Genomic DNA, 27,945 nt, shown 5'->3' on the forward strand with positions numbered 1-27,945 from the left:
CAAGTCTAGGAAGAAAAGTCCTTTTCATGTGGTGTAGCTCGACTCGCTCACGTTCTTATCAGTCCCTCCGGCGCTGGAAAGTGCCGAGGCCCAGGCCCCGCTGGGCCAAAGGCATGAGCTCCCGGGGTTTGGCTGGGTGTTCAGTCCAGAGCAGGTTTGCACAGATCCAAGAAAAAAGAAAAAAAACAAAGGTCTGGTGTCCTGGGTTGATTATGGTGTTAAATTGTATCCCCATTCGTCCACCTAACCCAGAGACAGGTTTTATATTCTTAAAATTCCATCTGAGACTAAAAGTGAGTGGAAAAGAAGCACCAAGTCTGTTATCAGAGACTGTACTTGCTCCCCCCGCATCGGGAGTTTTGACTACAGCACAGACAGACAACAAGACACAGATCGCCTTGGCTTTCCAACTAGCTGGAGCAGAGAGGTCTTCCTGGACTGTTTTCTTTCCCTTTTTCTGAAACAAATCGAACCTGCTCTGGACTGGGGACTCGGGGGAGCACCGGGAGCTTGCACCCGTGGACTACCGGGAGCCCAGCCTGGGCAGCGGCATTTTCCAGCGCCAGAGGGACTGATAACAGAGCAAACACCCACAGGAAAGAGACCCTCTGAAGTTTGTCATCTTTTCTGAAGGGCGAGAGGTTTTGTAACTTGATATCATTCATTTTTGTGCTGGGTGGTGCTGTGCCTGTGAAATAAACAGGTTTTTTCCACTTCTCTCAGAGAAATCTCTTCCCAAACCGGTTGGGGGGGTGGGGGAAAAGGGCCACGTGGGTTTGCTTCCCGGGCGGGGGGAAGCCCCACTGGAGGTTTTCTCCTAAATTTGCCCTAAACCAGGACATCCGGGGAACTCCTCTGCCTCAGCTAGCTAAAACTCACTAAAAACCAGAGAGAAGCTCTGTCCCGCTGTCTGTCCGTGCTGCAGACACCACAGTCCAGGAGCGAGATGTGTGGGAGTGATGTTTTTCTTTAACACAAACTGTGCACTTCTTCTTCCCCTTCTCTTGCTCTCAAAGCCAGTCTTAAAGGTGCAGAACTTAATATATAACATAAACCAGACGATTGGTGATACCAGTATCATAAAGTCACCCCAGGACAACGTCACCGGGTCATAAGCATGCGGGAGCTCAGGACCTCTGAACAATGAACCAATATGATTACGCAGAAGCCGTTTATTGTTTACATTATGCACTTACTTATAGATTCTAAAACTACTGCACACGCCGATCACGCATTTCTTGACTGGTGCCTCTATTCTGTCCACGCGTTCAGCACGCACTTCTCAGGATATGTGATTGGTGACACTCCAGGTGTTTGACCATCCCCTGTTATCTGGTTCTTGTGGTCTTATGTTTGTTTCTCAGCCTCTTCTTTCTTATTTTAGAATAGTTTATGTCTCAGCAACCTGGACGAATTCCAGAGGGTCTGATAAGAAATTCTACAGATGGTTTGGCTGGAGCACACTATGGCCTAAGTTGTTCAGATACATTGCTATAGGGGAATATGTGGTAGGTGGTTCTGGAAGTCTGTACCTTCCTAGTACCTCAGCCAATGGGGAAAGGAAGAGAGCAACATGCGGCCGGGAGTTTAGGATTGTCTTGTTTTGGAAGACAGGTGTCTGCCAGGGAGAGCAGGAGCCTCTCTTGGAATGAAAATGTAGACCCCCTCCCTCCAAATTATTATAATTCTTAAAATCAAGGGGCTCTCGGGCAGAGATCTGGGGATAGGAATAACAGTTCTTTACTAGTACGTATAACGAGGCAAACAAACAACAATAACTACAGCATTAACAACAAAACAGAACCGGGGACCCCGTGACAGCCTTCTCGGCCGAGACAGGAAAGGATGGAGGAGAGACAGGCTTTGCTTCACAAACCTCCTGTGGGCAGTCAGTCCTGGTGCTCCTGCAGTACTCTGAGGAACACCCTGCTGGAATACCTGCAATGAGCAGAGATCCCGGGCCGGTGGCTGAGGTGTATCAGCAGCTCCACAGTGGTGGCTGGCACTGCCGTATGTCCTGGCAGGACAGGGGGTGCGAGGGCCACAAATGAAGAAGGAAGGAGAAGAAGAAGCAGCAGCTTCATCTGGGTAATGGCGAATTCCCTTCTCCCAGCCGCAACAGCTCTCCGCGAGAGTTCTGCTCTGAAGCTGAAGAAGCCAGCCAGCCAGCCCCCAGCTGCCCCCGCCCTCCCTTTTTTCTGCCCCCCTTCCCCCCTGGGCCCAGCTGGACTCTGTGTTTCTCAAACACCCACTAAGCACCAGCAGTCAGATTTCCCCACCACTGATGGGCAAAAAATTCCCCAGGTGAGCCAGAACAAAAGGAAGGACACCCAATCCCCAACAAGGATAAAAGGAGGCTGTGCCCTCTGAAACCTCGAGAGAGACAACCCTGCTGGCATGTGCCCCAGTGGACTGTCTCCCTTTATTCAAAGTTGCAAGACTCTTCTGCCTCCTTTAGGGACATTGGCTTTTCATAGCGTGATTTTCTGTACAAGAGGAGGACCACAAAGATGATGCATGGGGTTGTTATGACCCAATTGCAGGACCCAGCACTTGGTCTCGTTGAATTTCATACAGTTGTCCTTGGCCCATCAGTCCAGTTTGTCCAGATCCCTTTTGGAGAGCCTTCTTACCTTCAAGCAGATTAACACTCCCACCCGTCTAGGTGTCATCTGAAAACTTACTGAGGGTGTTATAAATTTGTATTGTGATATTGGCTTTCGCAGATGAATCATATGTTAAATACTTTTTAGCTATGTATGTACTTTTTTCTTACTAACAAGTCTTAAGCTTAAAAGAATTTCCTAGGTACAAGGCAAGGAAACCCCAGAGGGCAAGGACAGTGGGGCCCAAGCTGTTATCAGGAGAACAATAGAGCCCAAACTGTTATCAGCGAAAGATATGAAGCCCAGATACCCTCAGAGGAAGGATGACGGGGGGCTGGACTGTTATCAACAATGACCATTTGCAAGAGAAAGGAAACAAAACTCCAAAATAATGCTCATCAGCAAGAAAAATGATGACCAGCAAAAATAGTGCTGACCAGCAGAAAAATAAGTTGTGCAAAAGCATGATCTAAGAAGGCAGAACCAGGGAGGGGACACGCTTTGAATATGCATTAACCCCTCACAGCAGGGGGGGATAAAAAGAGTGTTCCTGAGATACCAGGTGTGTTCCTGGCAACTCACCAGGGCACCCGGCCGTTTTAACCCTTTGCTTTATTTCTTTTGTCTCCTAATTGTCATTTTATTTATATTAAATTCTTTTTATAATTTATTAAGTGAATCTCGTTTTTAAGAATTTTGGGTGCACTCAATCCCCTCATCCAGATCACTAATAAAGATATTAAAAAGAATTGGCCCCAATACTGAGCCCTGGGGAACACCATGTGTGACTGGCTGCCAACTGGATGCAACTCCATTCACCACAGTTCTTTGGGCCCAGCCATCTGTCATGGCTGGGGTGTTGGTCAGGTGCCACAACCTTCCTAGAGAAGTATCCTGGGGATGGACATCCCAGAGGCACAGGCACATCTGCAGCCACTTCTGTGGTTTCAGCTCTTAGCCCTGGAAAGGGCTGTTGAGTGAAATGCAGCTCTTCGGGTGACACAGAAGGAAAGAGATGGAGCCTTCATATAGAATTCCTCAAGGGGGTTTATTCAGCTCCTTCCTTGGAGAGGTCCAGTGACGAAAAGCCACAGAGTCAGAGCAAACAGGGGTTTATATCAACTGGGGTTTCCAGGGCAGAGCAACGGGGAAGAACCAATGGGATACATAGAATTTGCATGGGGTACACAAAATTGTAACTAGGGTTTCTCCCTCAGGGGGAGTGGGGCAAGCTGGAGCCTATGGGCTTTCTCTCCAGGGGAGAGTGGCCACACCGCTGGCCGACTCACCGGACTCCACAGTGTAAGATGTTACATAGTGATTCGTATCATTATGGAAACACCATGGGATCAGTATAAACAATACTGATCTTAAAGTAAAACATGGACATGTAATAAATTATTGTTGTATTAAAAATTCGGAGTGTATATAAGAAAGATATGTTTTGTAGGAACAAAACAAAATATAAAGCATAGAAAAATCTCTCCTCAAAGTAGGATGAGGCTTTTCTCCAAGGAGTTGCTGATTGCCAGCAACGCCCAAGATAACTAACCCAAACCGGCCCATCAACCCAAACAAACACACAGGACACGGACCATCAGGAAAACAATGAAACTAGCTCGGGAAATTATCTACCTCCGGACCCAAGCAACGCCCTGCGGATTCCAGGGGGTAGAGAAACCGATCAGTGGAAAAAGACAAGTTCCAAAAGAAAGACTTCGCCAGACTTAAACATTTCTGTGTTGAAAAAGCAATCAGGGGAGACAAAGGAGGAAACCCGGCCGAGATACCCATCGGCACCAGCCCGGATTCCACCACCCTGTCATGAAAAACCTAACATTGCAACACACAGAGTCTCCTTTACATATGAGGAGATTCTGGCCGGACACGAGATAATGTCATCATTCTATGTCAGGAAATCCATTCACTGGACAATCAAGGACACTTGGTGAATGGAACCTGCCTGGAATTTTGGCCTGAGGACTTAAAAATCCTATAAAACCCCAATCCTGAGGATGCTCAGACGTGGATTTGGGAAACCTATACCTCTGGTGTAGACCCCTGTCCACCCAGCGCTGCGCTGATCTTTTTATTGTGGGTTTTTATCGCTGTTTTTACTTATTATTGTTTATTAATAAATTTCTCTTTGATTTTATCCCAAAATTGCCTTTGCATTTATAACAGATTGGTGCCGTGACTCGGATCGGAAAAACTGTGGGAGAACCTCGCTATCCAGGGGGGTACCCCCGCTGATTTCAGCGGCCTGGGAAGCCGAGAACCTCCGCAGTTCACTCCGACATCCGAACCAAATTTAGGCTAAGGTAAAAACCACAATAAAAGAGGATACGGATCCAAGAAGAGCTCGGGAAAAGAAGCCGCGGCTTGGTAGGTCATAAAAAGTCAGTTGTGCACGAAGACATCCTCGCAAGAAAATTGCTGTAAGTACTGCGAGGTTGAGCGGGGTGATTGGGCAAGCGTGTGTGAGACGTGATCTGATCACGGAGCGAGTGCGGACTCCAAAAGTCGCGGTTCCATCCTCCCGCGAGGGAATTGGCCGGCTACGGAGGAAGCGAATCGGTGTGAGAGGGCTCTCTCTACGCGTTTGTAAAGCCTGGGGCCAAAGGGGTGCTCTGGGGGACCGATCACAAAGGGCTGGAAGAGGAAGAGGACGTCCAGTAGAGCTCGGGAAAGAGTAAACTCTTCTAGCAATTAGGATCCAGGAGAGGTCCGAAGGAGAGATCAAAGCGCTAAGAAAAACCCCGGAACAGCAAACCGTGAAGGTGAGTATTAGCAGACTTTTGACTCTCAAAACAAAAACACAACGCAGAGTACTAGGTAAGACTTTTTTTTCACCATGGGACAGAAAAAGAGTAAAATACAAAAACCAGTAGATAAGAAAAACCCTTCCATAGAAACGAAGGAATTGTTAGACATCCCACCAGAAAGTCCTTTAGGTTGGTTGTTAAAATATTGGGAAAATTGCCCTGAGAGGAAAAAGAAGTCTAAGGCAAAAATGATCTACTATTGTGCCGAGGTTTGGGGTGAACAGGAACTGAGACCCCATCTCACTTGGCCAATATTAGGAACGTTTGAAAAGTGGACGTGTAATGAGTTACTCTCTTATGTAGAGAGCAAGGTTTCCTCGGACTCCGAGGAAAAGGAATATGCCAGACTCTGGCTAAAGGCCAGAGTAGGACTATTTCCGATGAAACTAAAAAGTGAAACAAAAACAGAAACCTGGGAGCCCCTTGATCATTTACCCCCTCCATACCACGGGCCGGCAGGGTCTCCCGTGGTGGATCAAGTGGTGCCATCAGCTCCCACGAGCTCGCCAGCGCAACAAGGTGAAGCACACACATCGCGAACAGGGGAACCGGCGCCAGCAGTGGTTCCGGTGGCCCCTCCTCTGGCTCCTCCTGTGGGAACCGCAACCGCCGCTGTTTCCCCAGAAACCATGGTAGCGCAAAATCGGGGATCTCCGTATCCCCCATTGCCCGTCCCGCTGCCCCAGCCAGGTTCCTCGAATTTGGCAAGGGGAATCCTTCATAATAACCTAGTGGCGACTGATTTTACATCAGCAATAAAGGAACAAACTCTCAAAAACCCCTATTCCCCCCCCGCAAGCAGGACTCGGTTTAAGGCTAGACAGATGAGTGAAGAATGGGAGGAGAATGAGAGTAGGCACAGAATGTTCCCTCTCAGGGAAGTGCCTACGGCTCCGGGAGTGATTGGGTTTGTGAATGTACCCCTAAATTCAGGGGATGTGCGAGCGTTTAAGAAAGAGATGGGACGATTGTTAGATGATCCGTTTGGAGTAGCAGAGAGATTGGATGAATTTTTAGGCAGTAGCATTTATACATATGAGGATCTCATGGCTATCTTGAGATCTCTGTTTAGTCAAGAGGAAAGAGAAATGATTAAACAGGCTGGTATCAGAGACTGGGAGCGGCGAAACCCTCAGGGAACGCCAGGCGACCAGAAGTGGCCGAGCGTAAGCCCGAGTTGGAGCGCCCAAACAGAGGATGGCAGAAGGAGCATGAATGATTTAAGGAATATAATTGTGCAAGGAATAAGGGAAGCGGTTCCCCGGGGTCAAAATATTAGTAAGGTGTTTGGGGAATGTCAGGGGAAGGAGGAATCCCCCACCGAGTGGTTGGAGAGATTGCGGCGAAGTCTGCAGATTTATTCTGGGACAGACCCTAGCTCTCCGGTAGGAGAAGTGTTACTCAAAACACAATTCGTGGCGAAATCATGGGAGGATATTAGAAAGAAATTAGAAAAGATTGAAGGGTGGCAGGAGAAAGGTCTCCAAGAGCTTCTAAGGGAAGCTCAAAAGATTTACATGAGAGAGGACGAGAAACAGAAACTTCAGGCCAAAATACTAGTGGCCGCAGTAAAAGAAGCTCAGAAACAAGAACAGGCGCACGGCAAGTTTAAAACAGCGCCGAAAAAGCCGCAAGAGCCACAGAAGGATGGCTCCGCCCCGCGGAAAGATCCCCCAGAATGTTTTTACTGTAAGAAAGTAGGACACTTACAACGGAATTGCCGCCAGAAAATAAAAGATGAACAAGTATTTCAAGAAGATTAGGGAAGTCTTGGGCTCTTTCAGATGGGGACGATAACAGCTAAAGAGCCCTTGATAAAGTTAAAAGTGGGTCCCCATCGTGAGGAAATAGAATTTTTGGTTGACACGGGAGCTGAGAGAAGCACCCTGCAAAAATTACCCAGGGGATGCGTAGCAAGTAAAGAAAAGGTAATGGTAATCGGTGCGAAGGGAGATCCCTTCAAAGTTTCTGTAATTAAAGATGTGGAAATAGAGTCTGAAAATAAAATATGCCTAGGAAATTTGTTATTAGTAGAAGAAGCCGATTACAATTTGTTAGGAAGAGATATGATTGTCTCGTTAGGTATAAACATTGTTGTAAAGAATTCTGAATTAGTAATAAAGATATTTCATTTAACTCCGAAAGATGAAAGGGAAATTGATCCCAAAGTGTGGCATTCAAAAGGGGAGGTGGGGAAATTAGATATCACCCCCATCAAAATTGAAATAGAAAACCCAGAGGACCCGATAAGGGTAAAACAATATCCCATCCCGATAGAAGGGAAAAGGGGTTTGAAACTAGTAATTGATGACCTCCTTAGAGGAGGTACCCTCGAACCCTGCATGTCCCAACATAACACCCCCATCCTGGCAGTAAAGAAAGCGGATGGGAGCTTCCGACTGGTTCAGGATATCAGGGCAGTAAATGCTAGAACCCGAACCAGGTTTCCGGTAGTGGCAAATCCTTATACTTTACTTAACAGACTCTCACCCGAGGATGTATGGTACAGTGTAATTGATTTAAAAGACGCATTCTGGACTTGTCCTTTGGATGAAGGGAGTAGGAATTTCTTTGCCTTTCAGTGGGAGGATCCGGACACGAACAGAAATCAACAATTAAGGTGGACGGTCCTCCCCCAGGGGTTTGTGGAATCACCCAATTTATTTGGACAGGCATTGGAACAATTACTTACTGAATTCATTCCAGAGGAAGGGACAAAGCTCTTACAATATGTAGATGATTTATTAATTGCTGGAACCATGGAGGAAAAAGTCAGAAAAAGTACAATTTCATTGTTGAATTTTTTGGGAAAAAAGGGTTTGAAAGTATCAAAATCCAAACTGCAGTTTACGGAGCCCGAGGTAAAATATCTGGGACATTGGATTTCTCAGGGGAAAAAGATGTTAGATCCTGACAGAGTGGCTGGGATTCTCGTGCTCCCAGCCCCAAAAACGAAAAGACAAATCAGGCAATTTTTAGGGCTCCTGGGATATTGCAGACAGTGGATTGAAGGATACAGCGAAAAAGTAAAATTTTTGTATGAGAGATTAAACACAGATAGAGTGAAATGGACCACTCAGGATGAAAGCAAGTTTCAGGAATTGAAAACTGCACTTATAACTGCCCCTGTTCTAACCTTGCCAGACACAAACAAAGAATTCCAGCTATTTGTTGATGTAAGTGGACAAACAGCCCAAGGAGTTCTGACCCAGGAGTGGGCAGAAAAGAAAAAGCCCATAGGATTTTTATCAAAAATCCTAGATCCAGTCAGTCGAGGGTGGCCTACTTGCTTGCAAGCAATTGTTGCAGTAGCTCTGTTAGTTGGGGAAGCAAAAAAGATAACTTTTGGAGCCTCTTTAACAGTCTACACCCCACACGATGTAAGAAATATCTTACAACAAAAAGCCGAGAAATGGCTAACTGATTCAAGACTTCTGAAATATGAAGCCATGCTAATTAGTTCACCAGGCCTCGAGTTAAGAACAACTACTGCCCAAAACCCGGCGCAGTTTTTGTTTGGGGAACCAACAGGTGAGCTATTGCATGATTGCATTGAAGCAGTAGAATTGCAAACTAAGGTAAGACCGGACCTGGAAGATCAAGAGTTAGAAGGGGGGGAAAAATGGTTCATTGATGGTTCATCAAAAATGGTAGAAGGAAAAAGAAAGTCAGGTTATGCCATCATAAATGGTAAGACCGAACAAATCATAGAATCAGGTCCCTTGCAGGCATGCTGGTCAGCTCAAGCCTGTGAACTATTTGCACTCTTAAGAGCCCTCAAAGGCCTGAAGGGAAAAAGGGGAACTATTTTCACGGATTCAAAGTATGCATTTGGGGTAGTGCATACTTTCGGAAAAATATGGGAAGAAAGAGGTTTAATAAACACCAAGGGAAAAAGATTAATACATGGAGAAATAATTAAACAAATTTTAGAAGCTATCAGAGAGCCCCAGGAGATATCCGTAGTTCATGTAAAAGGACACCAAACTGGGTGGCGGTTTCACACCAGGGGAAACAATCTAGCGGACAAAGAGGCGAAACGAGCTGCGTTACTGGCGGTAAGTATTCCCGAGATCAGTCCCAAAGAAACCCCAGAAGTGTCCGTGCTTCCTTCAGAGAAGGAGCAAGAAGATTTCAAGAAGGTAGGTGGATATTTTAAAGAAAATAAATGGTGGTTGCCAGACGGGAGGGAGCTGGTTCCAAAAAGTATAGCGAGAGGAATACTCAGGAGATCGCATGAACAAACCCACTGGGGAACCCGGGCACTGGCTGAACAATTTTTAAAATTTTTCGGATGTAAAGGAATCTTTGAACTTGCCAAGCAAGAGGTACAGGGGTGCGTGATATGCCAGAAAGTAAATCGTGCCAATTCAAAACAAACAAATTGGGGTGGCCGACCACTTTCGTATAGGCCATTCGAGAGAGTCCAGGTAGATTTCACGGAACTACAAAAGATTGGGAGAAATAAATATTTATTAGTGATAGTGGATAAACTGACACATTGGGTCGAGGCATTTCCCAGAGCAAAGGCTACGGCCCAAACCGTGTCTAAAATTCTACTAGAGGAAATAATTCCTAGATATGGGATAATAGACCATATCGATTCGGATCAAGGGACTCACTTCACCTCCAAAATCATTAAACAACTGTCAGAAGCATTGGGAATCAGATGGCAATATCACACCCCCTGGCACCCTCAAAGCTCGGGACAGGTAGAAAGGATGAATCAAACATTAAAATCGCAATTGTCCAAATTAATAATCGAAACAAAAATGACTTGGGTCCGATGTCTTCCTTTAGCTTTGTTAAACATCAGGACCATGCCTCATTCTGAAACCGGTTTATCCCCTTTTGAAATGCTATATGGAATGCCATATAGGCATGGGATGCCGGTGGCACACCCCCAAATAGAGGATGTGCAATTACAACCTTATCTCATTTCTATAAATAAAAATCTACAGGAACTCCGGAAAAAAGGACTGATTCCTCAAAGCACGACATTGGGATTTCCAATTCACAAAATCCAGCCGGGCGACAAAGTATTGATTAAAGTGTGGAGGGAACTTCCCCTCAGTCCTCATTGGGAAGGCCCCTTCCTCGTTCTCCTGACCACGGACACCGCTGTACGAACGGCCGAGAAAGGGTGGACTCACTTTTCTCGGGCCAAGAAAGTTCCGGATTGCCAAGCCCCCGAGTGGAAGATCACCACCCCGCCAGGAGATTTGAAAATCAAGCTCCGAAGGCACCACAAATGAACAATAGCGAAAGGATAAGTTGCAATATCCACGATTGTTATTGTTTCCCGTTTGTACATTTTAAGTGCGCTTATTGTAAGCAGATTTGGGTAACTCATTGCATAAGGGGTTATAAACCGAGGGGATTGTGCACTAGGTGCTACGAGAGGGAGTTAGACCAGACCAATCGATTCCTGATACTTGCAACTCGAGCGGGCCTTTTGGAACTTGACTCTCCGGAGTGGTTCCTGTTTTATCAAAAAGGATTAGGGGGTCAGCTTGATTGCAAAGCAGAACCCTTGGAAATTGAGTGTCGGAGGACCGTAAAAGTACCTTGCAGATTTGAACCAGTTAAAGCATCTCGGTGGGCAACCTTCAAGCGGAGGTTTGCCATCAGGACATCAAGGGCCCCTGAAGACAGTCCTTGCTGCCGGGAAGATGGTTATCCCCGCCGTATACTTTTGTACGGGCGGAGGGAATGGCAGAGGGATGCAATTGTGGGGAATCCTGATGTCCCTGAGCCTAGTCATGTGCTCGATCAAGAAAATAGAGGCCGAGGTCCCCCCAGGGGAGGTTCCCCAGGGGAAGTGTGAGCAGTGTCAGACTGCCACAGAAAACGAGCTCTTGACCGAGTGCCCTTCAGAACTACATGCAGGTATTTGTTGGTTAAACGGCACTCAGTTCGAATTGTGTAAATCAAAAAAGAAAATCTGGTGCTCGAATTCGAGAGTAAGTATCAAGGAAAAACCCATTCGGAACTTGGAAGGAATAGGGGTTGTAAGGACCCGCTTCCGAAACAAAAGAGAAATAAAGGGAATTCCCCCAATCGAGGTCTGTGGACAGTGTAATAAGACTGTCTGGATTGGGGGAAAGAAGCACTCGACGTTTTTGGCATACCACCGAGTTAACCCTACATGCTACAATGAAGCAAACTTAAAACCGTGCATGATGGGGGGAAAATTGTACTGGGAAGGGAAAAATGTGAAACACGAGACAAGGCTGACATTCAATAATGAACCCATAATTTTGGAACTATTGAAGTCAGATGATGAGAACTCGTGTCTTCAATTTGACCCAGTGTTCTGCTTTTCAAAGGATGAAAAGGGATTAGATCCAGAGAGTAAAATAAAGCAAATAGCTATAGACATAAAACGACAAGAAATGGAAAATAAAAAGAAAAGGCTGGAGCAAGAGAGGTTAAACTCTCTCAGTGAACAATATGAACTATTAGAAAGACAATACGATAATTGGAAATTACCCAGCCCCAACCAAAACTTGTTTGTTGATCTAATGCAGGAAATAGCCACCGAATTAAGTATATCCAACTGCTGGATATGCGGTGGCTTAAAATCAGCCGAGAGATGGCCATGGAAAGGAGAGGGATTGACCCCGGAACAGATATTAAAAGGGACAGAATTAAAATTCTCGAAAACAACCCGGAGGCCAGAAGGATGGGTCATAGATGACCGAATAATTGGGACTTTTTGCATTAGCCGGGAGGGAAAAGAGTTTACCGATTTGGTAGGATACACTCCGTGTGTGAATACCCTCACGGTAAACTCAGAAAAGAAAACAAAAATCTGGCACCCGGAATCACCCGAAGGATATTGGATCTCCTATCGGGAAAACAATTGCGAGTGGATAGAGACTATCGGATTATGTTGGAACAAGAAACCAGGGGCCAATCCCTTCCATACTTTCATAGGCCTGAGGGATTATTGGGAGGATCCGGCAAAAACTAATAAAAACTGGGAAGCTCCCGATGGAATTTACTGGATATGCGGGAAAAAGGCATACAGTGAATTACCTCGGAAGTGGAAAGGGTCATGCACACTCGGACTAATTCGGCCATTTTTCTTTACACTACCAAAAGGTGAAAGTAAGTCCCTAGGGGCTCCCCTCTTTGAAACCCTAGCTCGACAAAAGAGGGACCTAAAAAAGATATTACCGATAGCAGGAGGGAGTCAGAAATGGAACGAGGAGGAATGGCCGGCCGAGAGAATCATACAATACTATGGTCCGGCCACTTGGGCGAATGATGGCAGTTGGGGTTATAGAACCCCCATTTATCTCCCCAATCGGCTCATTCGACTGCAAGCGGTAATGGAGGTAGTTTCAAATCACACCTCAGAAGCCCTGGAACTCCTAGCAAGGCAACATTCTCAAATGAGGGCCTTTGTTTACCAGAACAGACTGGCTCTCGACTACTTGCTAGCTGAGGAGGGAGGGGTGTGCGGGAGATTTAATGAATCAGAGTGTTGCATGGAAATAGATGATTATGGCGAGACTATAAAGGGACTAGCTGCGGAAATCAAGAAAGTGGCACATGTGCCAGTTCAAAAATGGAATTCTATTCTACAAGCCTCTTGGTGGGACCAAATTTTCGGGCAAGGGGCTTGGTGGAAAAAGCTAGTATTCTTTATAGGATGTTCAATAGCCGGAATCATCTTTTTGCCTTGTTTAATTCCTTGTCTGATTAGGCTAATACAATCTGTAGTGCAAGGAATGCAAATTGCCGCCCTCCCAATAGATCCGGAAAAATCACAAGATAAAAATGCCCTTCTTTCTAAATTACTGATTTTAGAAGAAGAGAAAGAGAGTGATAAGGCATTAAAGGCCTTAGAAAAATTTGAAAACGAACATATGCTGACCACTGAAATTGACAATTAAACAAAGAAAAAAATGATAATGAAAAAGAGTAAGAAAAGGATACTTTTCTTTAAAAGAAAGTGTGAAAGTAACGAATTTTTAAATGTGATAAATTATTAGGTGGGGGACTGTAATAAATTATTGTTGTATTAAAAATTCGGAGTGTATATAAGAAAGATATGTTTTGTAGGAACAAAACAAAATATAAAGCATAGAAAAATCTCTCCTCAAAGTAGGATGAGGCTTTTCTCCAAGGAGTTGCTGATTGCCAGCAACGCCCAAGATAACTAACCCAAACCGGCCCATCAACCCAAACAAACACACAGGACACGGACCATCAGGAAAACAATGAAACTAGCTCGGGAAATTATCTACCTCCGGACCCAAGCAACGCCCTGCGGATTCCAGGGGGTAGAGAAACCGATCAGTGGAAAAAGACAAGTTCCAAAAGAAAGACTTCGCCAGACTTAAACATTTCTGTGTTGAAAAAGCAATCAGGGGAGACAAAGGAGGAAACCCGGCCGAGATACCCATCGGCACCAGCCCGGATTCCACCACCCTGTCATGAAAAACCTAACATTGCAACACACAGAGTCTCCTTTACATATGAGGAGATTCTGGCCGGACACGAGATAATGTCATCATTCTATGTCAGGAAATCCATTCACTGGACAATCAAGGACACTTGGTGAATGGAACCTGCCTGGAATTTTGGCCTGAGGACTTAAAAATCCTATAAAACCCCAATCCTGAGGATGCTCAGACGTGGATTTGGGAAACCTATACCTCTGGTGTAGACCCCTGTCCACCCAGCGCTGCGCTGATCTTTTTATTGTGGGTTTTTATCGCTGTTTTTACTTATTATTGTTTATTAATAAATTTCTCTTTGATTTTATCCCAAAATTGCCTTTGCATTTATAACAGACATGAGACAAAGAAAAACATAATGATTTCATTATTTTTATTTAAATCCCTTTGCTGTGAATTGCTAGCTTTTGCTGTTATGTATTTTTGCCATTATGTAATTGCTTGAATTATGAATTGTACCCACTCTTTATGTATAAAGAAACAGCAGGCTCGTGTGAACATGTAAAAACTTGTTACTGCTGTTACCTGCTTGCTAGGAGTGTAACCTGGCGACATGTTGGAGCTTTGTCCAGACCTGGTGGGGGCTTCCAGCCACTGATGCTTGGCAGATAGCCAACATGTTTGGGCTTGCCCAGACTTGTACCTGTTGTGAATTCATATTGTAATATTGTCTTTTTCGCAAGTATTAGGATAATTGTTATATGGTATATGCTTTTTGCTGTATTTTCTCTCTTAGCAAGTTTTAGGCATAGAAGAATTTCAAACGTGAGGGCTATGTCTCATCTGGACAAGGCAAGATAACCCCAGTGGGCAAGACAATGGGAGGCCAGGCTGTTATCAGCAGCAGGGCATGGAGACTAGGCTGTTATCAGCAGCAGGGACCAGGCCGTTGACAGCAGAAGGACATGCAGCCCAGGCTGTCATCAGCGGCAGGACGAGGGGGCCCAGACTGTTATCAGCACTGACCGCTTGCAGAGAAAGGAAACCCAGCCAAAATAAAATGATGATTAGAAGAAATAAAAATCGTACGGAGCATGTTCTAAAAATACAGGGAGGGACCATGCAAAATACTTCTTGGAAAAGTTTGAATATGCATTAAACCCTCACAGCAGGATGGGATAAAAAGAGTGTTCCAAAAGATACCAGGTGTGCTCTTGGCAGCATGCCAAGGCACCCGGCCGTTACTCTTTGCTTTATTTTATGTCTCTTAATGTCTTTATTAAACCTTTTTAAAATTTAACAGGAGAGTGAACTTCATTTTTCACATACTCCAGCACAGAAGGCATGACACAGCCCAACAAGAAACTTCCTATAAAAGAGGCAGAGACCAGAGGTAAGGCGGACATGTTGGTGGAGCAGAGACTTCCGGCATCCCCAGTGCTGCTTACTTGTCCCTTATCAATGAATTAATAAATTGCCTTATTGATTGACCAACCCAATTGTGGTGAGCTATTTATAACAACAGCCATCCAGCCAGCAGAGTACACCCATCCAAGCCATGAGCAGCCAGTTTCTCCAGAAGGATGCTGCGGGAGACAGTGTCAAAGGCTTTACTAAAGTCCAGATAGACAATATCCACAGCCTTTCCCTCATCCACTAGGCAGATCACCTCGACATAGAAGGAGATCAGGTTAGCCGAGCAGGACTTGTCTTTCCTAAACCTATGCTGGCTGGGCCTCGTTCCCTGGTTGTCCTGTATGTGCCGTGCAATCGCACTCAAGATGATCTGCTCCATAACCTTCCTCGGCACACTTTGATATGTTATGGTGATCTGTTTTCTGAAGTTAGCAATGTTAACCAATAAAAATGGACTGGTTAACCATACAGACTGCAACTGATTTAGAATTGGCCCTAAAACTAGGATGCAAGTAATAAAAGCTTAAAAAATCAAATCATTACTCAGTAAATGGTTTATATCTTCTACAGAGCTGAATGAAACATGGAAAAATCTATTATATTCTGTTTGCTGACTAATGGACAAGCATGACAAATTTTCCTTGAACATTAACATGACCAGCTCTAGTGGGAAGTTTAATTTGGGTTCTAGGAAATTTGATGACACTAAGGGATTGTTTCTATTTAAATAATTGCATTAATTTTCAGATAAAAACAAAAAATTATTAGATTTTGTAGTGATTTTTCCTTCCTCTTATGTTTTCCCATTTTATTCAGTTTAAAACAAGTGCCATATCTCTTTTGAGAAAGATTAAATGACATCCCACTCATAAAATCATTTTAGACAGTTTATTAAATCAATGAACAGCTAACAGGTTCTGACTTCTCCCATTCCCAACATTTGTTGAAGAGCAAGCACATCAAAGGCATACTTTAGAATAGCCTGATGCACAGGAACAAGAGGGGAATCATCTTTCCCTTCATAATTCTCTCTGTTGTCCTTAGTGGGAACCTGTAGAGGGATTTCATGGCAGACAATGCTGTCACGTGTAGTGATTCACCATCTTAGATTATTGTTTTTCTTGTATAAGGGATCAGACTCTACTGCTGAAGAGGCAAACTTAATGCTTAATACCTGGTTTTGCACTTCAGTATTAGTTCCTGGATATGTTTGGGGTTGGTTTGGTTTTTTGTGATTGTATATTTCTACCCCCTTAAAAATTGCATGCTCTCACCTTCCCTGTTGTAAGTTATTGTCTTTCATTCAAATGTGACAAACATTTATAGCAAGGTGCTTGAAACAAACTAAAAATACAATGTCCTTCTAAATTCCAAATATTTCATGTTATGAACTGGATTAAAGGTAAACTATTCAACTTTTATGTCACAGTGTTATAAATTTGTATTGTGATATTGGCTTTCGCGGATGAATCTTATATGTTAAATACTTTTAGCTATGTATGTACTTTTTTCTTACTAACAAGTCTTAAGCTTAAAAGAATTTCCTAGGTACAATGCAAGGAAACCCCAGAGGGCAAGGACAGTGGGGCCCAAGCTGTTATCAGGAGAACAATAGAGCCCAAACTGTTATCAGCGAAAGACAGGAAGACCAGCTACCCTCAAAAGAAGGATGAGGGGCCTATACCCTTATCGAACATTTCCAGAGGAAAGGGAACCAAACTCCAAAGTAATGCTGATCAGCAAGAATCATGATGACCAGCAAAAATAGTGCTGACCAGCAGAGAATAAAATTGTGCAAGAACATATTCTAAGAAGGCGGAACCAGGGAGGGAACACCCTCTGAATATGCATTAACCCCTCACAGCAGGGGGAGATAAAAGGGGGGTCCCTGAAATACCCGGTGTGTTCCTGGCAACTGGCCAGGGCACCCGGCCGTTTTAACCCTTTGCTTTATTTCTTTTGTCTCCTAATTGTCTTTTTATTTATATTAAATTCTTTTTATAATTTATTAAGTGAATCTCGTTTTTAAGAACAGCATCAACTAGCCTCTATTCAGAAGCTACCACTAGGTCAGGAGATATGGAGATGTAGCTCTAAAAAGAGCAAGGTGCAGCTGACAGGAAGTGAACGATTACTTAGAGAACAAATAGATTACTTTTTTTTCCTATTTGTGGTAGATTGGCATTTAAGAAAAAAAAAAGTAAAGAGCACCCACGAAAGCTAGGGCTCTGAGAGAGGCTGCTGGAAGCTGCTGGGAGTTCTCTGTCTGAGAACCAGCCAATAGCTGGCCAGCTCTGAAAATTGACAGCTTTTTTGACCATTGAAAAGTGAGATCAACCTGTGACTACCACCTTTTAAACCTAAGCCCGAGAGTTTCTCACTCTCTCTTAGTTTCTGGCTGTGAAAGGTAACAGAACTCCGGCTAGCCCTGCTCCCCCACCGCCCCCCTCCCCCCCCCCCCCCCCCCCCCATCCCCCGCGACCTTGTCTGCCCTGGGGGGAGGGTGGCTGAGCCAGACTCCAGCAACTCCTGGGCGGGGGGATGGAGACTGTGAAGTGGCAGGAGCCCCTTCCCAGAAGGGCTGAGCCCCCTCGGGAAGCCCGCTGAGCCTTGTACAGCTGTGCTGCCGGGCCAGGCCGATCTCTGGCTCAGCTGGAATTCTGCCGCTGCTGGGTTTCACCAGAGACTGCCGAGTAAAGGGAGGAGAAGCCATCAGCCCGCGGCGTGCTGCCTCGGAGTGCTAGCCTGGCTGCTGAAATGCTCGCCACCCTCCCTCAGCACAGCCACCGAAAATCTTCCATCGCAAACAGCCCCAGCCTCTGCTCCGGCAGAGATCACGTGATCATCCACAAGACCTGGGCAAGATTTTAACTCTTTCACTACCCAGATGAGACCTGCAGATTTAATCCTTTTTCCAGAGAAAAGAAAGTGAAGGTGATCAACATGTAGAGAGACAACATAAACTATCACAGTTAGTGAGGGAAAGAATCAAGCTTCAGATGAGAAGAGAATGAAGAGATTCTTTAATAAGCTGAAATATTCTTTTGGTAAGGCTATGGAGATGGACAATAATGTTCTGAAAAACTGCTTTAATTCATGAAAGAGTATTTTGGGGGGAATGAAGTATTTCAAAGTGTAGATCTGAGCAGATGGTGAAGTAGCTGTGATCCCATGAGATGCTGGAACAGAGAAAGAGAAGTGAGAGTTGCTGAAGACTCGTGGCCCCCAAAGAGAAAAAGAGAAAACCTCTGTTCCCAGAGATGATCACAGAGACAAATGAAAAGAACTTTTCTCTTTGAATAACTCATCCTTAAAATGACACCCCTTGAGTTCATGGCCCATGAACACACATCAGAGTGGTGTGAAATGGGAGGAAAAGACTGATGGCAGAGTTTTCCGGGTGGCTGGCATCAGGGGAATGAAAAGCCATGAGAAAAGTATTTTTCTTGTGGAGAACTCTCCATAGACTGACAAAAGGAGACTCCTTTTCTCTACAAAAACTGATGAAAAGACTATAGCAATGTTGGGACTGCTTTAACCACCAGGTTTTCTCTCTATGTTGTCAGTTAGACAAAAGAAAGGTTGAGTGGTGGGGAAAAAAAGTTTCTGGAGGTTTTATTCTGGTTTCTTCTTGTAGTTTTGTTAATAAACTTTCTTTATTCCTTTTAAGTTTTAAGCCTGTTTTACCCTTCTCCTAATTCATATCTCAGCAAGAGATAAGTACGTTTTCTGGTGAATTTTTTAGCTAGTGCTTTAAAACCACCACACTATTTCAAGAATATCGTTCAGAGGGCAGTTGAAACACGTCTGATGACATGTCTTTGCACATTGCTTTCACTAGAAAAGAAATAAATCCTTTTTAACTGTCATGCAAGTATAACTCCTTGGCATCTCCTAAAGTCCTGAGAGTCTCTGAAGAAGATTCTGCTCAAAATTCATGGAGTGTGGAAAGTCTGTGACTAGACTGAGTCAGGCTGGACTCTCCAGTCAAATCAATATTCCTAGGAGCAGCTGTCATCTTGTAACAGAAGCCTACTGAAAAATCACATTGGACGCTTGACTCTTTGCAGTTGCATATAGCCATATAATTTGATTCACAGGATTCGGTTCAAATCAGCAGCATTCACATTAGCAAAGAATTGTCCCTGTAGAAAGTTCATTACTGGACAAAAGCCAAGCTTACTCTATCTGTTCTGAAGAATGTTCTTTGATTCTGTAGCTGAACTTTTGTGAGTGCTGCTGTCCTGCAAAAAACTAAGGTAGCTGTAGTTTATGGTAAATTACTGGCTGATTTTCCTAAAACATGAAAGGCTTAAATTAAAAAAGGGATTAATAAGTATTATTTTAACTAGATAACTGGGAAAAAAATATTGATCAGCTTTGCAATGTTGCCTAATATCTCTCAGATATTGGAGTTTTATGATTCATCACCCTTTTATATTTTTTTATGTATAGCTGATAGAATCATTAGTTTTATATCCTGGTATAGCACAGATTTGTATGAATGCAGAGGTATTTTAATATTCAGAAATACAAAACATTTGTTTTTTTAAATGAACCCCCCCCATATCTCAAAGAATAAAACTGGTAATTTCCAATATTTTATTCATGCTAGTGTTGCCAAAATGATTTCTGCTTTTATATTTCCTTCATATATATATATTTGTAGCTCTGTAGACTATTGTTGTACAGTTATATACTTCCTAGCTGGCTCTAGTACTTTTCCCTACCCTGATAGGCAGAAAGACAAAACACATTCCAGAGACTCCAAACCCCAGGGGCCCAAGGCCCCTATCCTATCTTGGTTCTTCCTGGGAGCCAAGGTTGAAACCAGCTCTTCGAGACACATTTTCATAAACAAAGTTTAGTTTCTATCTAAAGGGGGGGGGGGGGGCTACAGAAAAGGTGGAACCAAAAGAGGGGAATTACTTCGTCACTTGTGCTTCTAATTGGGGATTCTTGTCAATTATGCTAATCTGCCAAGCTTATGAAACTGTATTCACCCCATGTGGGTTGGGCATTTTTCCATATCTGCCCCTGAAGCCCTCCAATAAAGACCAGCCTTTATATTATATTACCTCCTATACTAACATTGTCTCGAAAGCGTGCTGTTTTATTTCTAGGTCTTTAAGGTATCACTAGCAATAAACCTAAAGGTAGAAAAAAAATCATGAGCAGTGGTTGTGGTCTAAAACTGTAAATTCAAGAAAATGTTGCACAAAAATGCTCAAAATGTCTGTCTCTTAAATGACACTGATGATAATTTAAATTCTGACATTGCCACGTAGCATTAGAAACTTTAGTTATTAAAAAGAGTTGTGCTGTTATTAGAAAAAATAATCTAATCATTGTCACTCATCTATAAAGGAATTCTGAGTCTATAAGCATAATGAGAGACAACCTTATTTTTTATATTTCCTATTGGTTTCAATCCAAACTCAGGAACAAATGAGTCACAGTGCTATTAATGGGAAAAATCCCAACCCTAAAAGATCTTTCTGGATTCTCCCTAGTTGGCAGTTACAAATTCAAAATTAAATAAAAATGCTTTATTTGACACAATAATTCACGCATTTAGGAAGTCTACAGTTTGCATTATACAAGGAGTTAGATCCAATGTTTGGGTTGTCTATGTTAGTAGCATACACCATCAAACCTCCTGTAACAATACCATGATAATTTAGTGGTCTTCGGTACCTTTAACACCAACAGTCAGGAACAGCATTTATTGGACTCCTGAGTCCCGGCTGCTAGCCTAGTGAACCTTGCCTTAGGTCAAAAGACACTTTGATACCAAGAAATGATGATAGTTCATTCTTTCAGAGGTTCAGCTGTGTGCAGTATACAGAAACAAGATGCTATGGCAGTGCTTCATTTCTGGAATGTTGAGGAGCTGTATTAATATCTTGCAAAGCTCTACTGACCAAAACACAAATCACAGATAGTGATTTTCAACATCTGGTAACATTAGACTTCTAAGTAAACAGCAAGACACACCTTATTGACCCCAGTTCAACAAATCAACTTTCAGATCCCAACTGCAAATCACTGAGTTCTCTGTCCTTTAAAGTAAGTCCCTTTTGTCCTGTTTCTTCCCACCCCTACAAAAAAGTGCAATCCCCACCCCCCACCATATGTACTGGAAAACACTAAATAACTTGAACAGAGGTCACGAGTCACAGTAATTTTTAAGCAGTGTCCGGAAAAAAATAATAAATTATATCCTGTAAGTTATTGGTATTTTCTAAGTTTAGGAGATTGTATTATAGCTTGCCAGCTGAAACCTAGCCCTAAGAAACCATTGATATAAACAAGACAAAGGAACTGAAGGTGCTGAAACTCAGCTCTTGTTACTAATCAGTGATGTAGCTCCAGAAATAGTTTTTTCCTATGTAGTTGATACATAGCATATGCATTTCTGATAGTAATTTGATCCTTATGGCTGTTATTTTACACAAAGACATATTAAATGTTTAAGTCACAACAATCTTGCAGATTACAATTAAAGCATTTTAAAGCATTTAAACAAAATTTTGAAGGGTTTTTTTTCACAAGGAAGAACAATAGAAAAAAATTTGTTTTCCACATAGTTCTCTTAAAGTCCATAAGGACATATTCAGCACCAAAAGTTAATTTAAAAAAAGAAACAACCAAAAACCCCCAACCAAAACCCAGACATAGAATAGAATCTATAAAGCAAGCATTTAATACTGCACTTTGTCTCTAATGCTTGGATTTTACTTTTTCCTAATTCGGATCAAGATTCTATATCAAATATTGGGCTACAACTATGAACCTATAATGCCTCTGAACAACTAATAAAAAAGTTTAAGTGAGAAATCTTTATTTGATAACGTTTTAGAATTTTTCACTCTGATCACAGCCTGTGATGCAACATCAATTATGACAACATTGGTCAATTTTGCTTCATATATAGTTTTTCCAATATACTGGGATAAGTGCTTCAATGCTATGTATATCAACAATTGTTCCCTAGTCTGTTAAGAAAAAGGAAAAAAAAACCCATAAAATCATCAAATGCCCTTTTATGCCAACAATTTTAACTTGTAAAATTTTGTCTGATTGGAAAAGATTGAAGGAAAGGACAGTCACAAAAATGGCAGCATAAGACATCACCCAATTTCCAATTCTTGCTTATCAAAGCCCAAACATTTGAACTGAATCAAACTTAAGACGTGACTCTCATTTAATCACCCTGTCATCATTTTTGGAACATAAAATATTTTTCATGTTCTCATAAAGGCCACTTATGGAACAGCCTATTTTATTATATTTATGAAGCCTCAAAAATAAGGCCTAACTTTGTAAGAATGAGCACAATACAGAAACACCAACTTTCCCTCCCCTCCCTTTTGAGCTGTTTCATTGCACAAGGATTCATATGATGAATTAGTTTTTAAATAGTCAACATCAGACAATAGTTTTTGTTGTTGTTTTTTTTTGTTTTGGGTGGGGTTTTTTGTTGGTGGTGGCTGGTTGTTTTTTGTTTTTTTGAATGTGATTTCTGAAAAGAAAATTTACATTTACAAATTTCTAGCATAAAAACACTGATCAGATCTAATAGCTCCATCATTCATTTCTTCTTTAGAATACGTTCAAGGAGTCAGTGCTTTTTCTATATAATTTCTTGCATTCTAGGTGAATGTATGATTAAAGTTGTTGGATTTTTTGTTTGTTTCATAGAATCATAGAATATCTTGAGTTGGAAGGGACCCACAAGGATCATCAAAGTCCAACTCCTGGCCCTGCACAGGACAGTCCCAAGAAACACACCCTGTGCCTGAGAGCATCGTCCAAACACTTCTTGAGATCTGTCAGGCTTGGTGCTGTGACCACTTCCCTGAGAAGCCCGTTCCAGTGCCCAACCGCCCTCTGAGTGAAGAACCTTTTCCTGATATCCAGCCTAAACCTCTCGTAGTACAACTTCAGGCCATTCCCTAGGGTCGTCACTGGTCACCAGAGAGAAGAGATCAGTATCAGTGCCTGCCCCTCCACTTGCCCTCACGAGGAAGCTGTAGACTGCAATGAGGTCTCCCTTCAGTCTCCTCCAGGCTGAACAAACCAAGTGACCTCAGCCACTCCTCATATGGCTTCCCCTCTAGACCTTTCATTATCTTTGCAGCCCTCCTTTGGATGCTCTCTAATAGATTTATATCCTTCTTATATTGTGGCTCCCAAAACTGCCCCCAGGACTTGAGGCTGCACCAGTGCAGAGCAGAGCAGGACAAGCACCTCCCTTGACTTGTTGGCGATGTTGTGCCTGATGTACCCCAGGGCATGGTTGGCCCTCCTGGCTGCCGGGGCACTGCTGACTCATATTTAACTTGGCATCAACCAGGACCCCCAGTTCCCTTTCTGCAGAGCTGCTCTCCAGCCTCTTGTTCCCCAGTCTGTCTTGTACATCCAGGGTTGCCCCATCCCATGTGCAGAATCTGGCACTTGCTTTTGTTGAACTTCATACTGTTGGTGATTGCCCAGCCCTCTCATTTGTCAAGGTCTCTCTGCAGGGCCTCTCTGCCTTTGAGGGAGTCAACAGCTCTTCCCATTTTATTATTGTCAGCAAATTTAGTATACCTTCGAGTCCTGCATCCAAGTCATTTATGAAGATGTTGAAGAGAACTGGCCCTAAAATGGAATTTTTTTGTTATAAATTGTTTGTTTTAAAGCTCTCAGGACTAGTCCAGGAGCAATCAGAGCAATTCTCAGCAAACTAATTTGAGTATGGCTGGTAACACTGATACTCTGGCTCAGTTTTATAATAGTTTTAGTCTACCAACCTCCAAACCAAGATGATAAGGCCAATGGAGCAATATTTGGGTCACTTAAACATGCTTCAGGTCAACAGAACCTGGTTCTCATGGATGACTTCAACTACCCAGACATTTGTTGGAAGAACAGTACAGCAGCTCATATATCAGCCATCAAGTTTCTGGAATACGTAGAGGACTGCTTCCTCATACAAACATTAGATGTGCCAAGCAGAAATGAGGCACTGCTGGACTTGCTTCTCACAAACCAAGCAAACCTGCTTTGTAATATCTGTTAGTGATAACCTTGGCTGCAGAAATCACAATATTGTGGAATCGGAGAGCCAGCTGAGCACACTAAAGTTTAGTATTAAGACAAAAGTTTTAGATTTTAGAAGAGCAAACTTCAGCTTGCTCAGAGCTCACTTGGGAGGGATTCCATGGGAAGCTTCCACAGAGGATAAAGGTGCTAGTGAGGGCTGGGAGTTTTTCCAAGAATGCTTCCCTGGAAGCACAAAAGCAATTCATAGGCAGAGCAAGAGACCCCCTTGGCTTAACTGCAAGCCTCCAAGTCTGCTCAAAACCAAGAGAAGCATACCAGAGATGGAAAAGCAGACAAATATCTATTGAATACTACAAAGGCACTGCCAGGGCATGCAGAGAAGCAGTAAGAAAAGCAAAAGTTCAGCCCAAATTGAAATTGTCCAGAGATGCCAAAAACTCAAAGAAAAGGGTTCTTTGTGTATGTAAACAGTAAGAAACAGAAGGAAAATATGGACCTGATGTCAAACAGGAGAGATAAATTAGTCACCAACAATGCTGAAAAGGCTAGAGGTTCTCAACACTTTCTTCTCTGTCTTCTTTACCCAGCACTGTTGGGCCCCAGGCCTTGGGAACAAAAATCCAGCTTGATGCAAACACAGACCTACTGTCAATGAAGAAAGAGTTGGCATGTGAACTGTTACAGGAGCTTGACCCCAACAAATTGATGGACCCTAACACTATCCACCCAAGGGTGTTAAGAGAGTTGGCTGACATCATTGCAAGGCTACTCTCCGTAACCTTTGAGAAGTCACAGAGATCGGGGGACTGCCCAGGAAATTGGAAGAAGGCTAATATCACCCCCATCTACAAGAAAGGATGAAAAGAGGATCATGGAGATTATAGGTCCATCAGTCTTATTCAGTCTCTGGGAAAGTTATTGAACAAATCTTCTTTGGGGCTATCAGAAGTCAAATGAAGCATGGGATTGGGAAAAGCCAGCATGGACTCACCAAGGGCAAATTATGCTTAACAAACCTGATCACCCTCTATTGACTAAGTAACTGGCTTGGTTATGTGGGGTAAGCAGTGGACACTGTCTACATGGATTTCTCCAAGGCTTTTGATGCTGTTTCCCACAGCCTCCTCCTAGAGAGACTAATGTGTTATGGTCTAGACAAGTGGTCTGTGCAGTGGGTGGGGAACTGGCTGACAGGCCACACCTAGAAGGTGGTGGTAAATAGCTCCTTTTCAAACTGGAAATCTGTCACAAGTGGAGTCCCCTAGGGATTGATACTGAGCCCAATGCTGTTTAATATCTTCATAAGTAATCTGGATGATGGAATCAAGTGTACCCTGATAAAGTGTGATGATGATACCAAGCTGAGTCAGGAAGCGGACACTTTGGAAGAAAGATCCACCCTGCAGGAAGACCTGGATAGGCTGGAAGAGTGGGCTAACAAGAACCTTATGAAGTTCAACAAAGACAAGCATCTTGCACCTGGAAAACATCATCCAGGAATGCAGCATAGGCTGGGATCTATCCCTCTGGGAAGATGTTCTGTGAAAAGGGCCCTAGGGATCCTGGTGGACAACAAGCTGAATATGAGTGAACAGTGAGCTGCTGTGGCAGAGAGCCAACAGGATGCTGGGTTCCATCAACAAGAGCACCAGCAGCAGAGATAAGGAAGTCATTCTCCCGCTCTACTCAGTGCCTTGTCAGGCTGCACTTGGAATACTGTGTTCGCTTTTGGTCCCTGATATACAAAAGAAGATGTGGGCAGGCCGGAGAGGGTCCAGAGAAGGGACACCAAAGATGATTCAAGGACTGGGAAGGTGCCATGTGAAGAAAGGCTGAGAGAACTGAATTTGTTCAGCCTTGAGAAAAGAAGGCTAAGGGGAGACCTTATCACTGTGTTCCAGTATTTAAAGGGTGGCTACAAAGAAGATGGAGACTTCTTTTTTACAAGGAGTCACATGGAAAAGAGAAGGGGTAATAGGTACAAGTTACTCCTCAGGAGATTCCAATTGGACATGAGAGAACAATTTTTCACAATGAGAACAATCAGCCATTGGAGTAATCTCCCCAGGGAAGTGGCAGATTCCCCAACATTGGACACTTTTTAGGTGTACTAGGTCATCTTGTCGAGACCATGCTTTTGCCAAGAAAGGTTGGACCAGATTATCCTTGAGCTCCTTTCCAATCTGGTGTTCTATGATTCTGTGACAGCGTATCATAAACCCTGAAGATAATACCAAACGGGCAAACTGAGCTGCTGCTTAGTTGCCATCATTCAATTTTTTCTTGCAATCTGAAATACACTTTCTACTGGACACTCATTTTAGATATAATTTTTGATGATTAGGTAACTACATATTATTTAAATAAAACCAAACACAAACCAACCAACAAACCTCCTTCCCATCCCTAATAGTTATCTCTGCCCATGAACCCTGGACAGCATATGATTATCCCCTTTTCACACTTTTTTTCACACTTTGCTAGTGTCTGCTGGTGCTGCTTTCACTTTGTAAGTTTTGCACATGTCCCTGTTCAAAATCCCCCTCAAAGAACAAAACCAAAACACAAATATAAATAACAGTGCAACATAACAAAACAAATAGCATTCTAACAGTTTGGCAAGTGATGAATTCACCTGAGATTAAGTGATCTTTAGGCAGTCTGTAACAAAACACTGCTTTGCAATAAAAGCAGAAAGGCAACAAATTCTTTGAAGAGATCAAGAAGGTATACAATCTTGATCATGTCTCTTATTAGTTTCCTTCTGTTATCTCTTCCCCCACCTATCTGTTGCTTGTCTACTACAGCTGGCTGCAAAACATACAGCAAGGATTGACTTTGAAGGCGTGTAATGTTTGTAAATAAATCCACAATAGGATCTAAGCTGAAGAGGTGATACAGGATCAGCCTACTAGGACAATTCGGAGCATGTGCATAGGCAGGTAAAGTCCAGGCTACAGGAAGTTAAAAGAAAATAAAAAGTCAGGGCATTTATCAGCCTTCATCTCTTCTTTTTTTTTTTTTTTTTTTTTTTTTTTTTTGGTAAAGCTGTCTTTTGTTCCTTGTTGTGCAGATCACAAACAATAGGGGGAGTGGTAACAACAGTCCATCACAAATGAGAATAAGTCATAGTGACACTTAACAATGTAACATAAGTAATAAGCATGTGCAAATTTTCATAAAATCATAGAAAGCAGCCATTCCTCTCTTACAACATGATTTGAGTGTTTTGAAACACCTGACTGCATTATAATAAGGCTGCTCCTAGTATGTGCCACTATTTAATGGAGGGGGACGCAGGTTTTTAAGCATGTGGAGAAGTCCTATGATGTGCTGTAGGTGTCAAAGCATGATCACAGGTTCTTTTCATTTATTCACCATACAGGCAAGAACAATACCATTTCCTTTAAAAGCAAGTCTCCACTATGACACCTTCATCTTCAACACAGAAGGTATGATTCAAAACCCAAGTCAAGTCAGCTTTTTATGGATTCCTTCAACGAGAGGGGCAAGATGGTATCTCATCTGTGGGCTGATGTGGGTTTGGATCAATCTAACCAAAAGAAAAAGAAAAAAAAAACCCAAAACAACAAAAAGCAACCAAACAATTGAACCACTAAACCCAGAACAAAAACA

At 43.1% G+C, this 27,945-nt stretch overlaps 1 protein-coding gene and 1 long non-coding RNA gene across 2 annotated transcripts in view; one reads left to right on the plus strand and one right to left on the minus strand.

Annotated features, from left to right (window-relative positions):
• The first annotated feature begins 203 nt into the window (after window positions 1–203).
• Window positions 204–27,945, plus strand: part of LOC131592520 (uncharacterized) — a 189,138-nt gene continuing 161,396 nt past the window's right edge. Inside the window, exon 1 of the long non-coding RNA XR_009280640.1 lies at window positions 204–641. This is a non-coding gene — a long non-coding RNA (uncharacterized LOC131592520). The remainder of the gene's footprint in view (window positions 642–27,945) is intronic.
• The window catches only part of LOC131592504 (arrestin domain-containing protein 3-like), a 65,816-nt gene continuing 55,613 nt past the window's right edge, over window positions 17,743–27,945 (minus strand). Inside the window, exon 8 of the mRNA XM_058864055.1 lies at window positions 17,743–27,862. Within this exon, the coding sequence (XP_058720038.1) occupies window positions 27,806–27,862 (57 nt within the window). The 3' untranslated portion in view covers window positions 17,743–27,805. The remainder of the gene's footprint in view (window positions 27,863–27,945) is intronic.

Source organism: Poecile atricapillus, chromosome W (genome assembly GCF_030490865.1).
Source record: "Poecile atricapillus isolate bPoeAtr1 chromosome W, bPoeAtr1.hap1, whole genome shotgun sequence".
Classification (NCBI taxonomy): Eukaryota; Metazoa; Chordata; class Aves; order Passeriformes; family Paridae; genus Poecile; species Poecile atricapillus.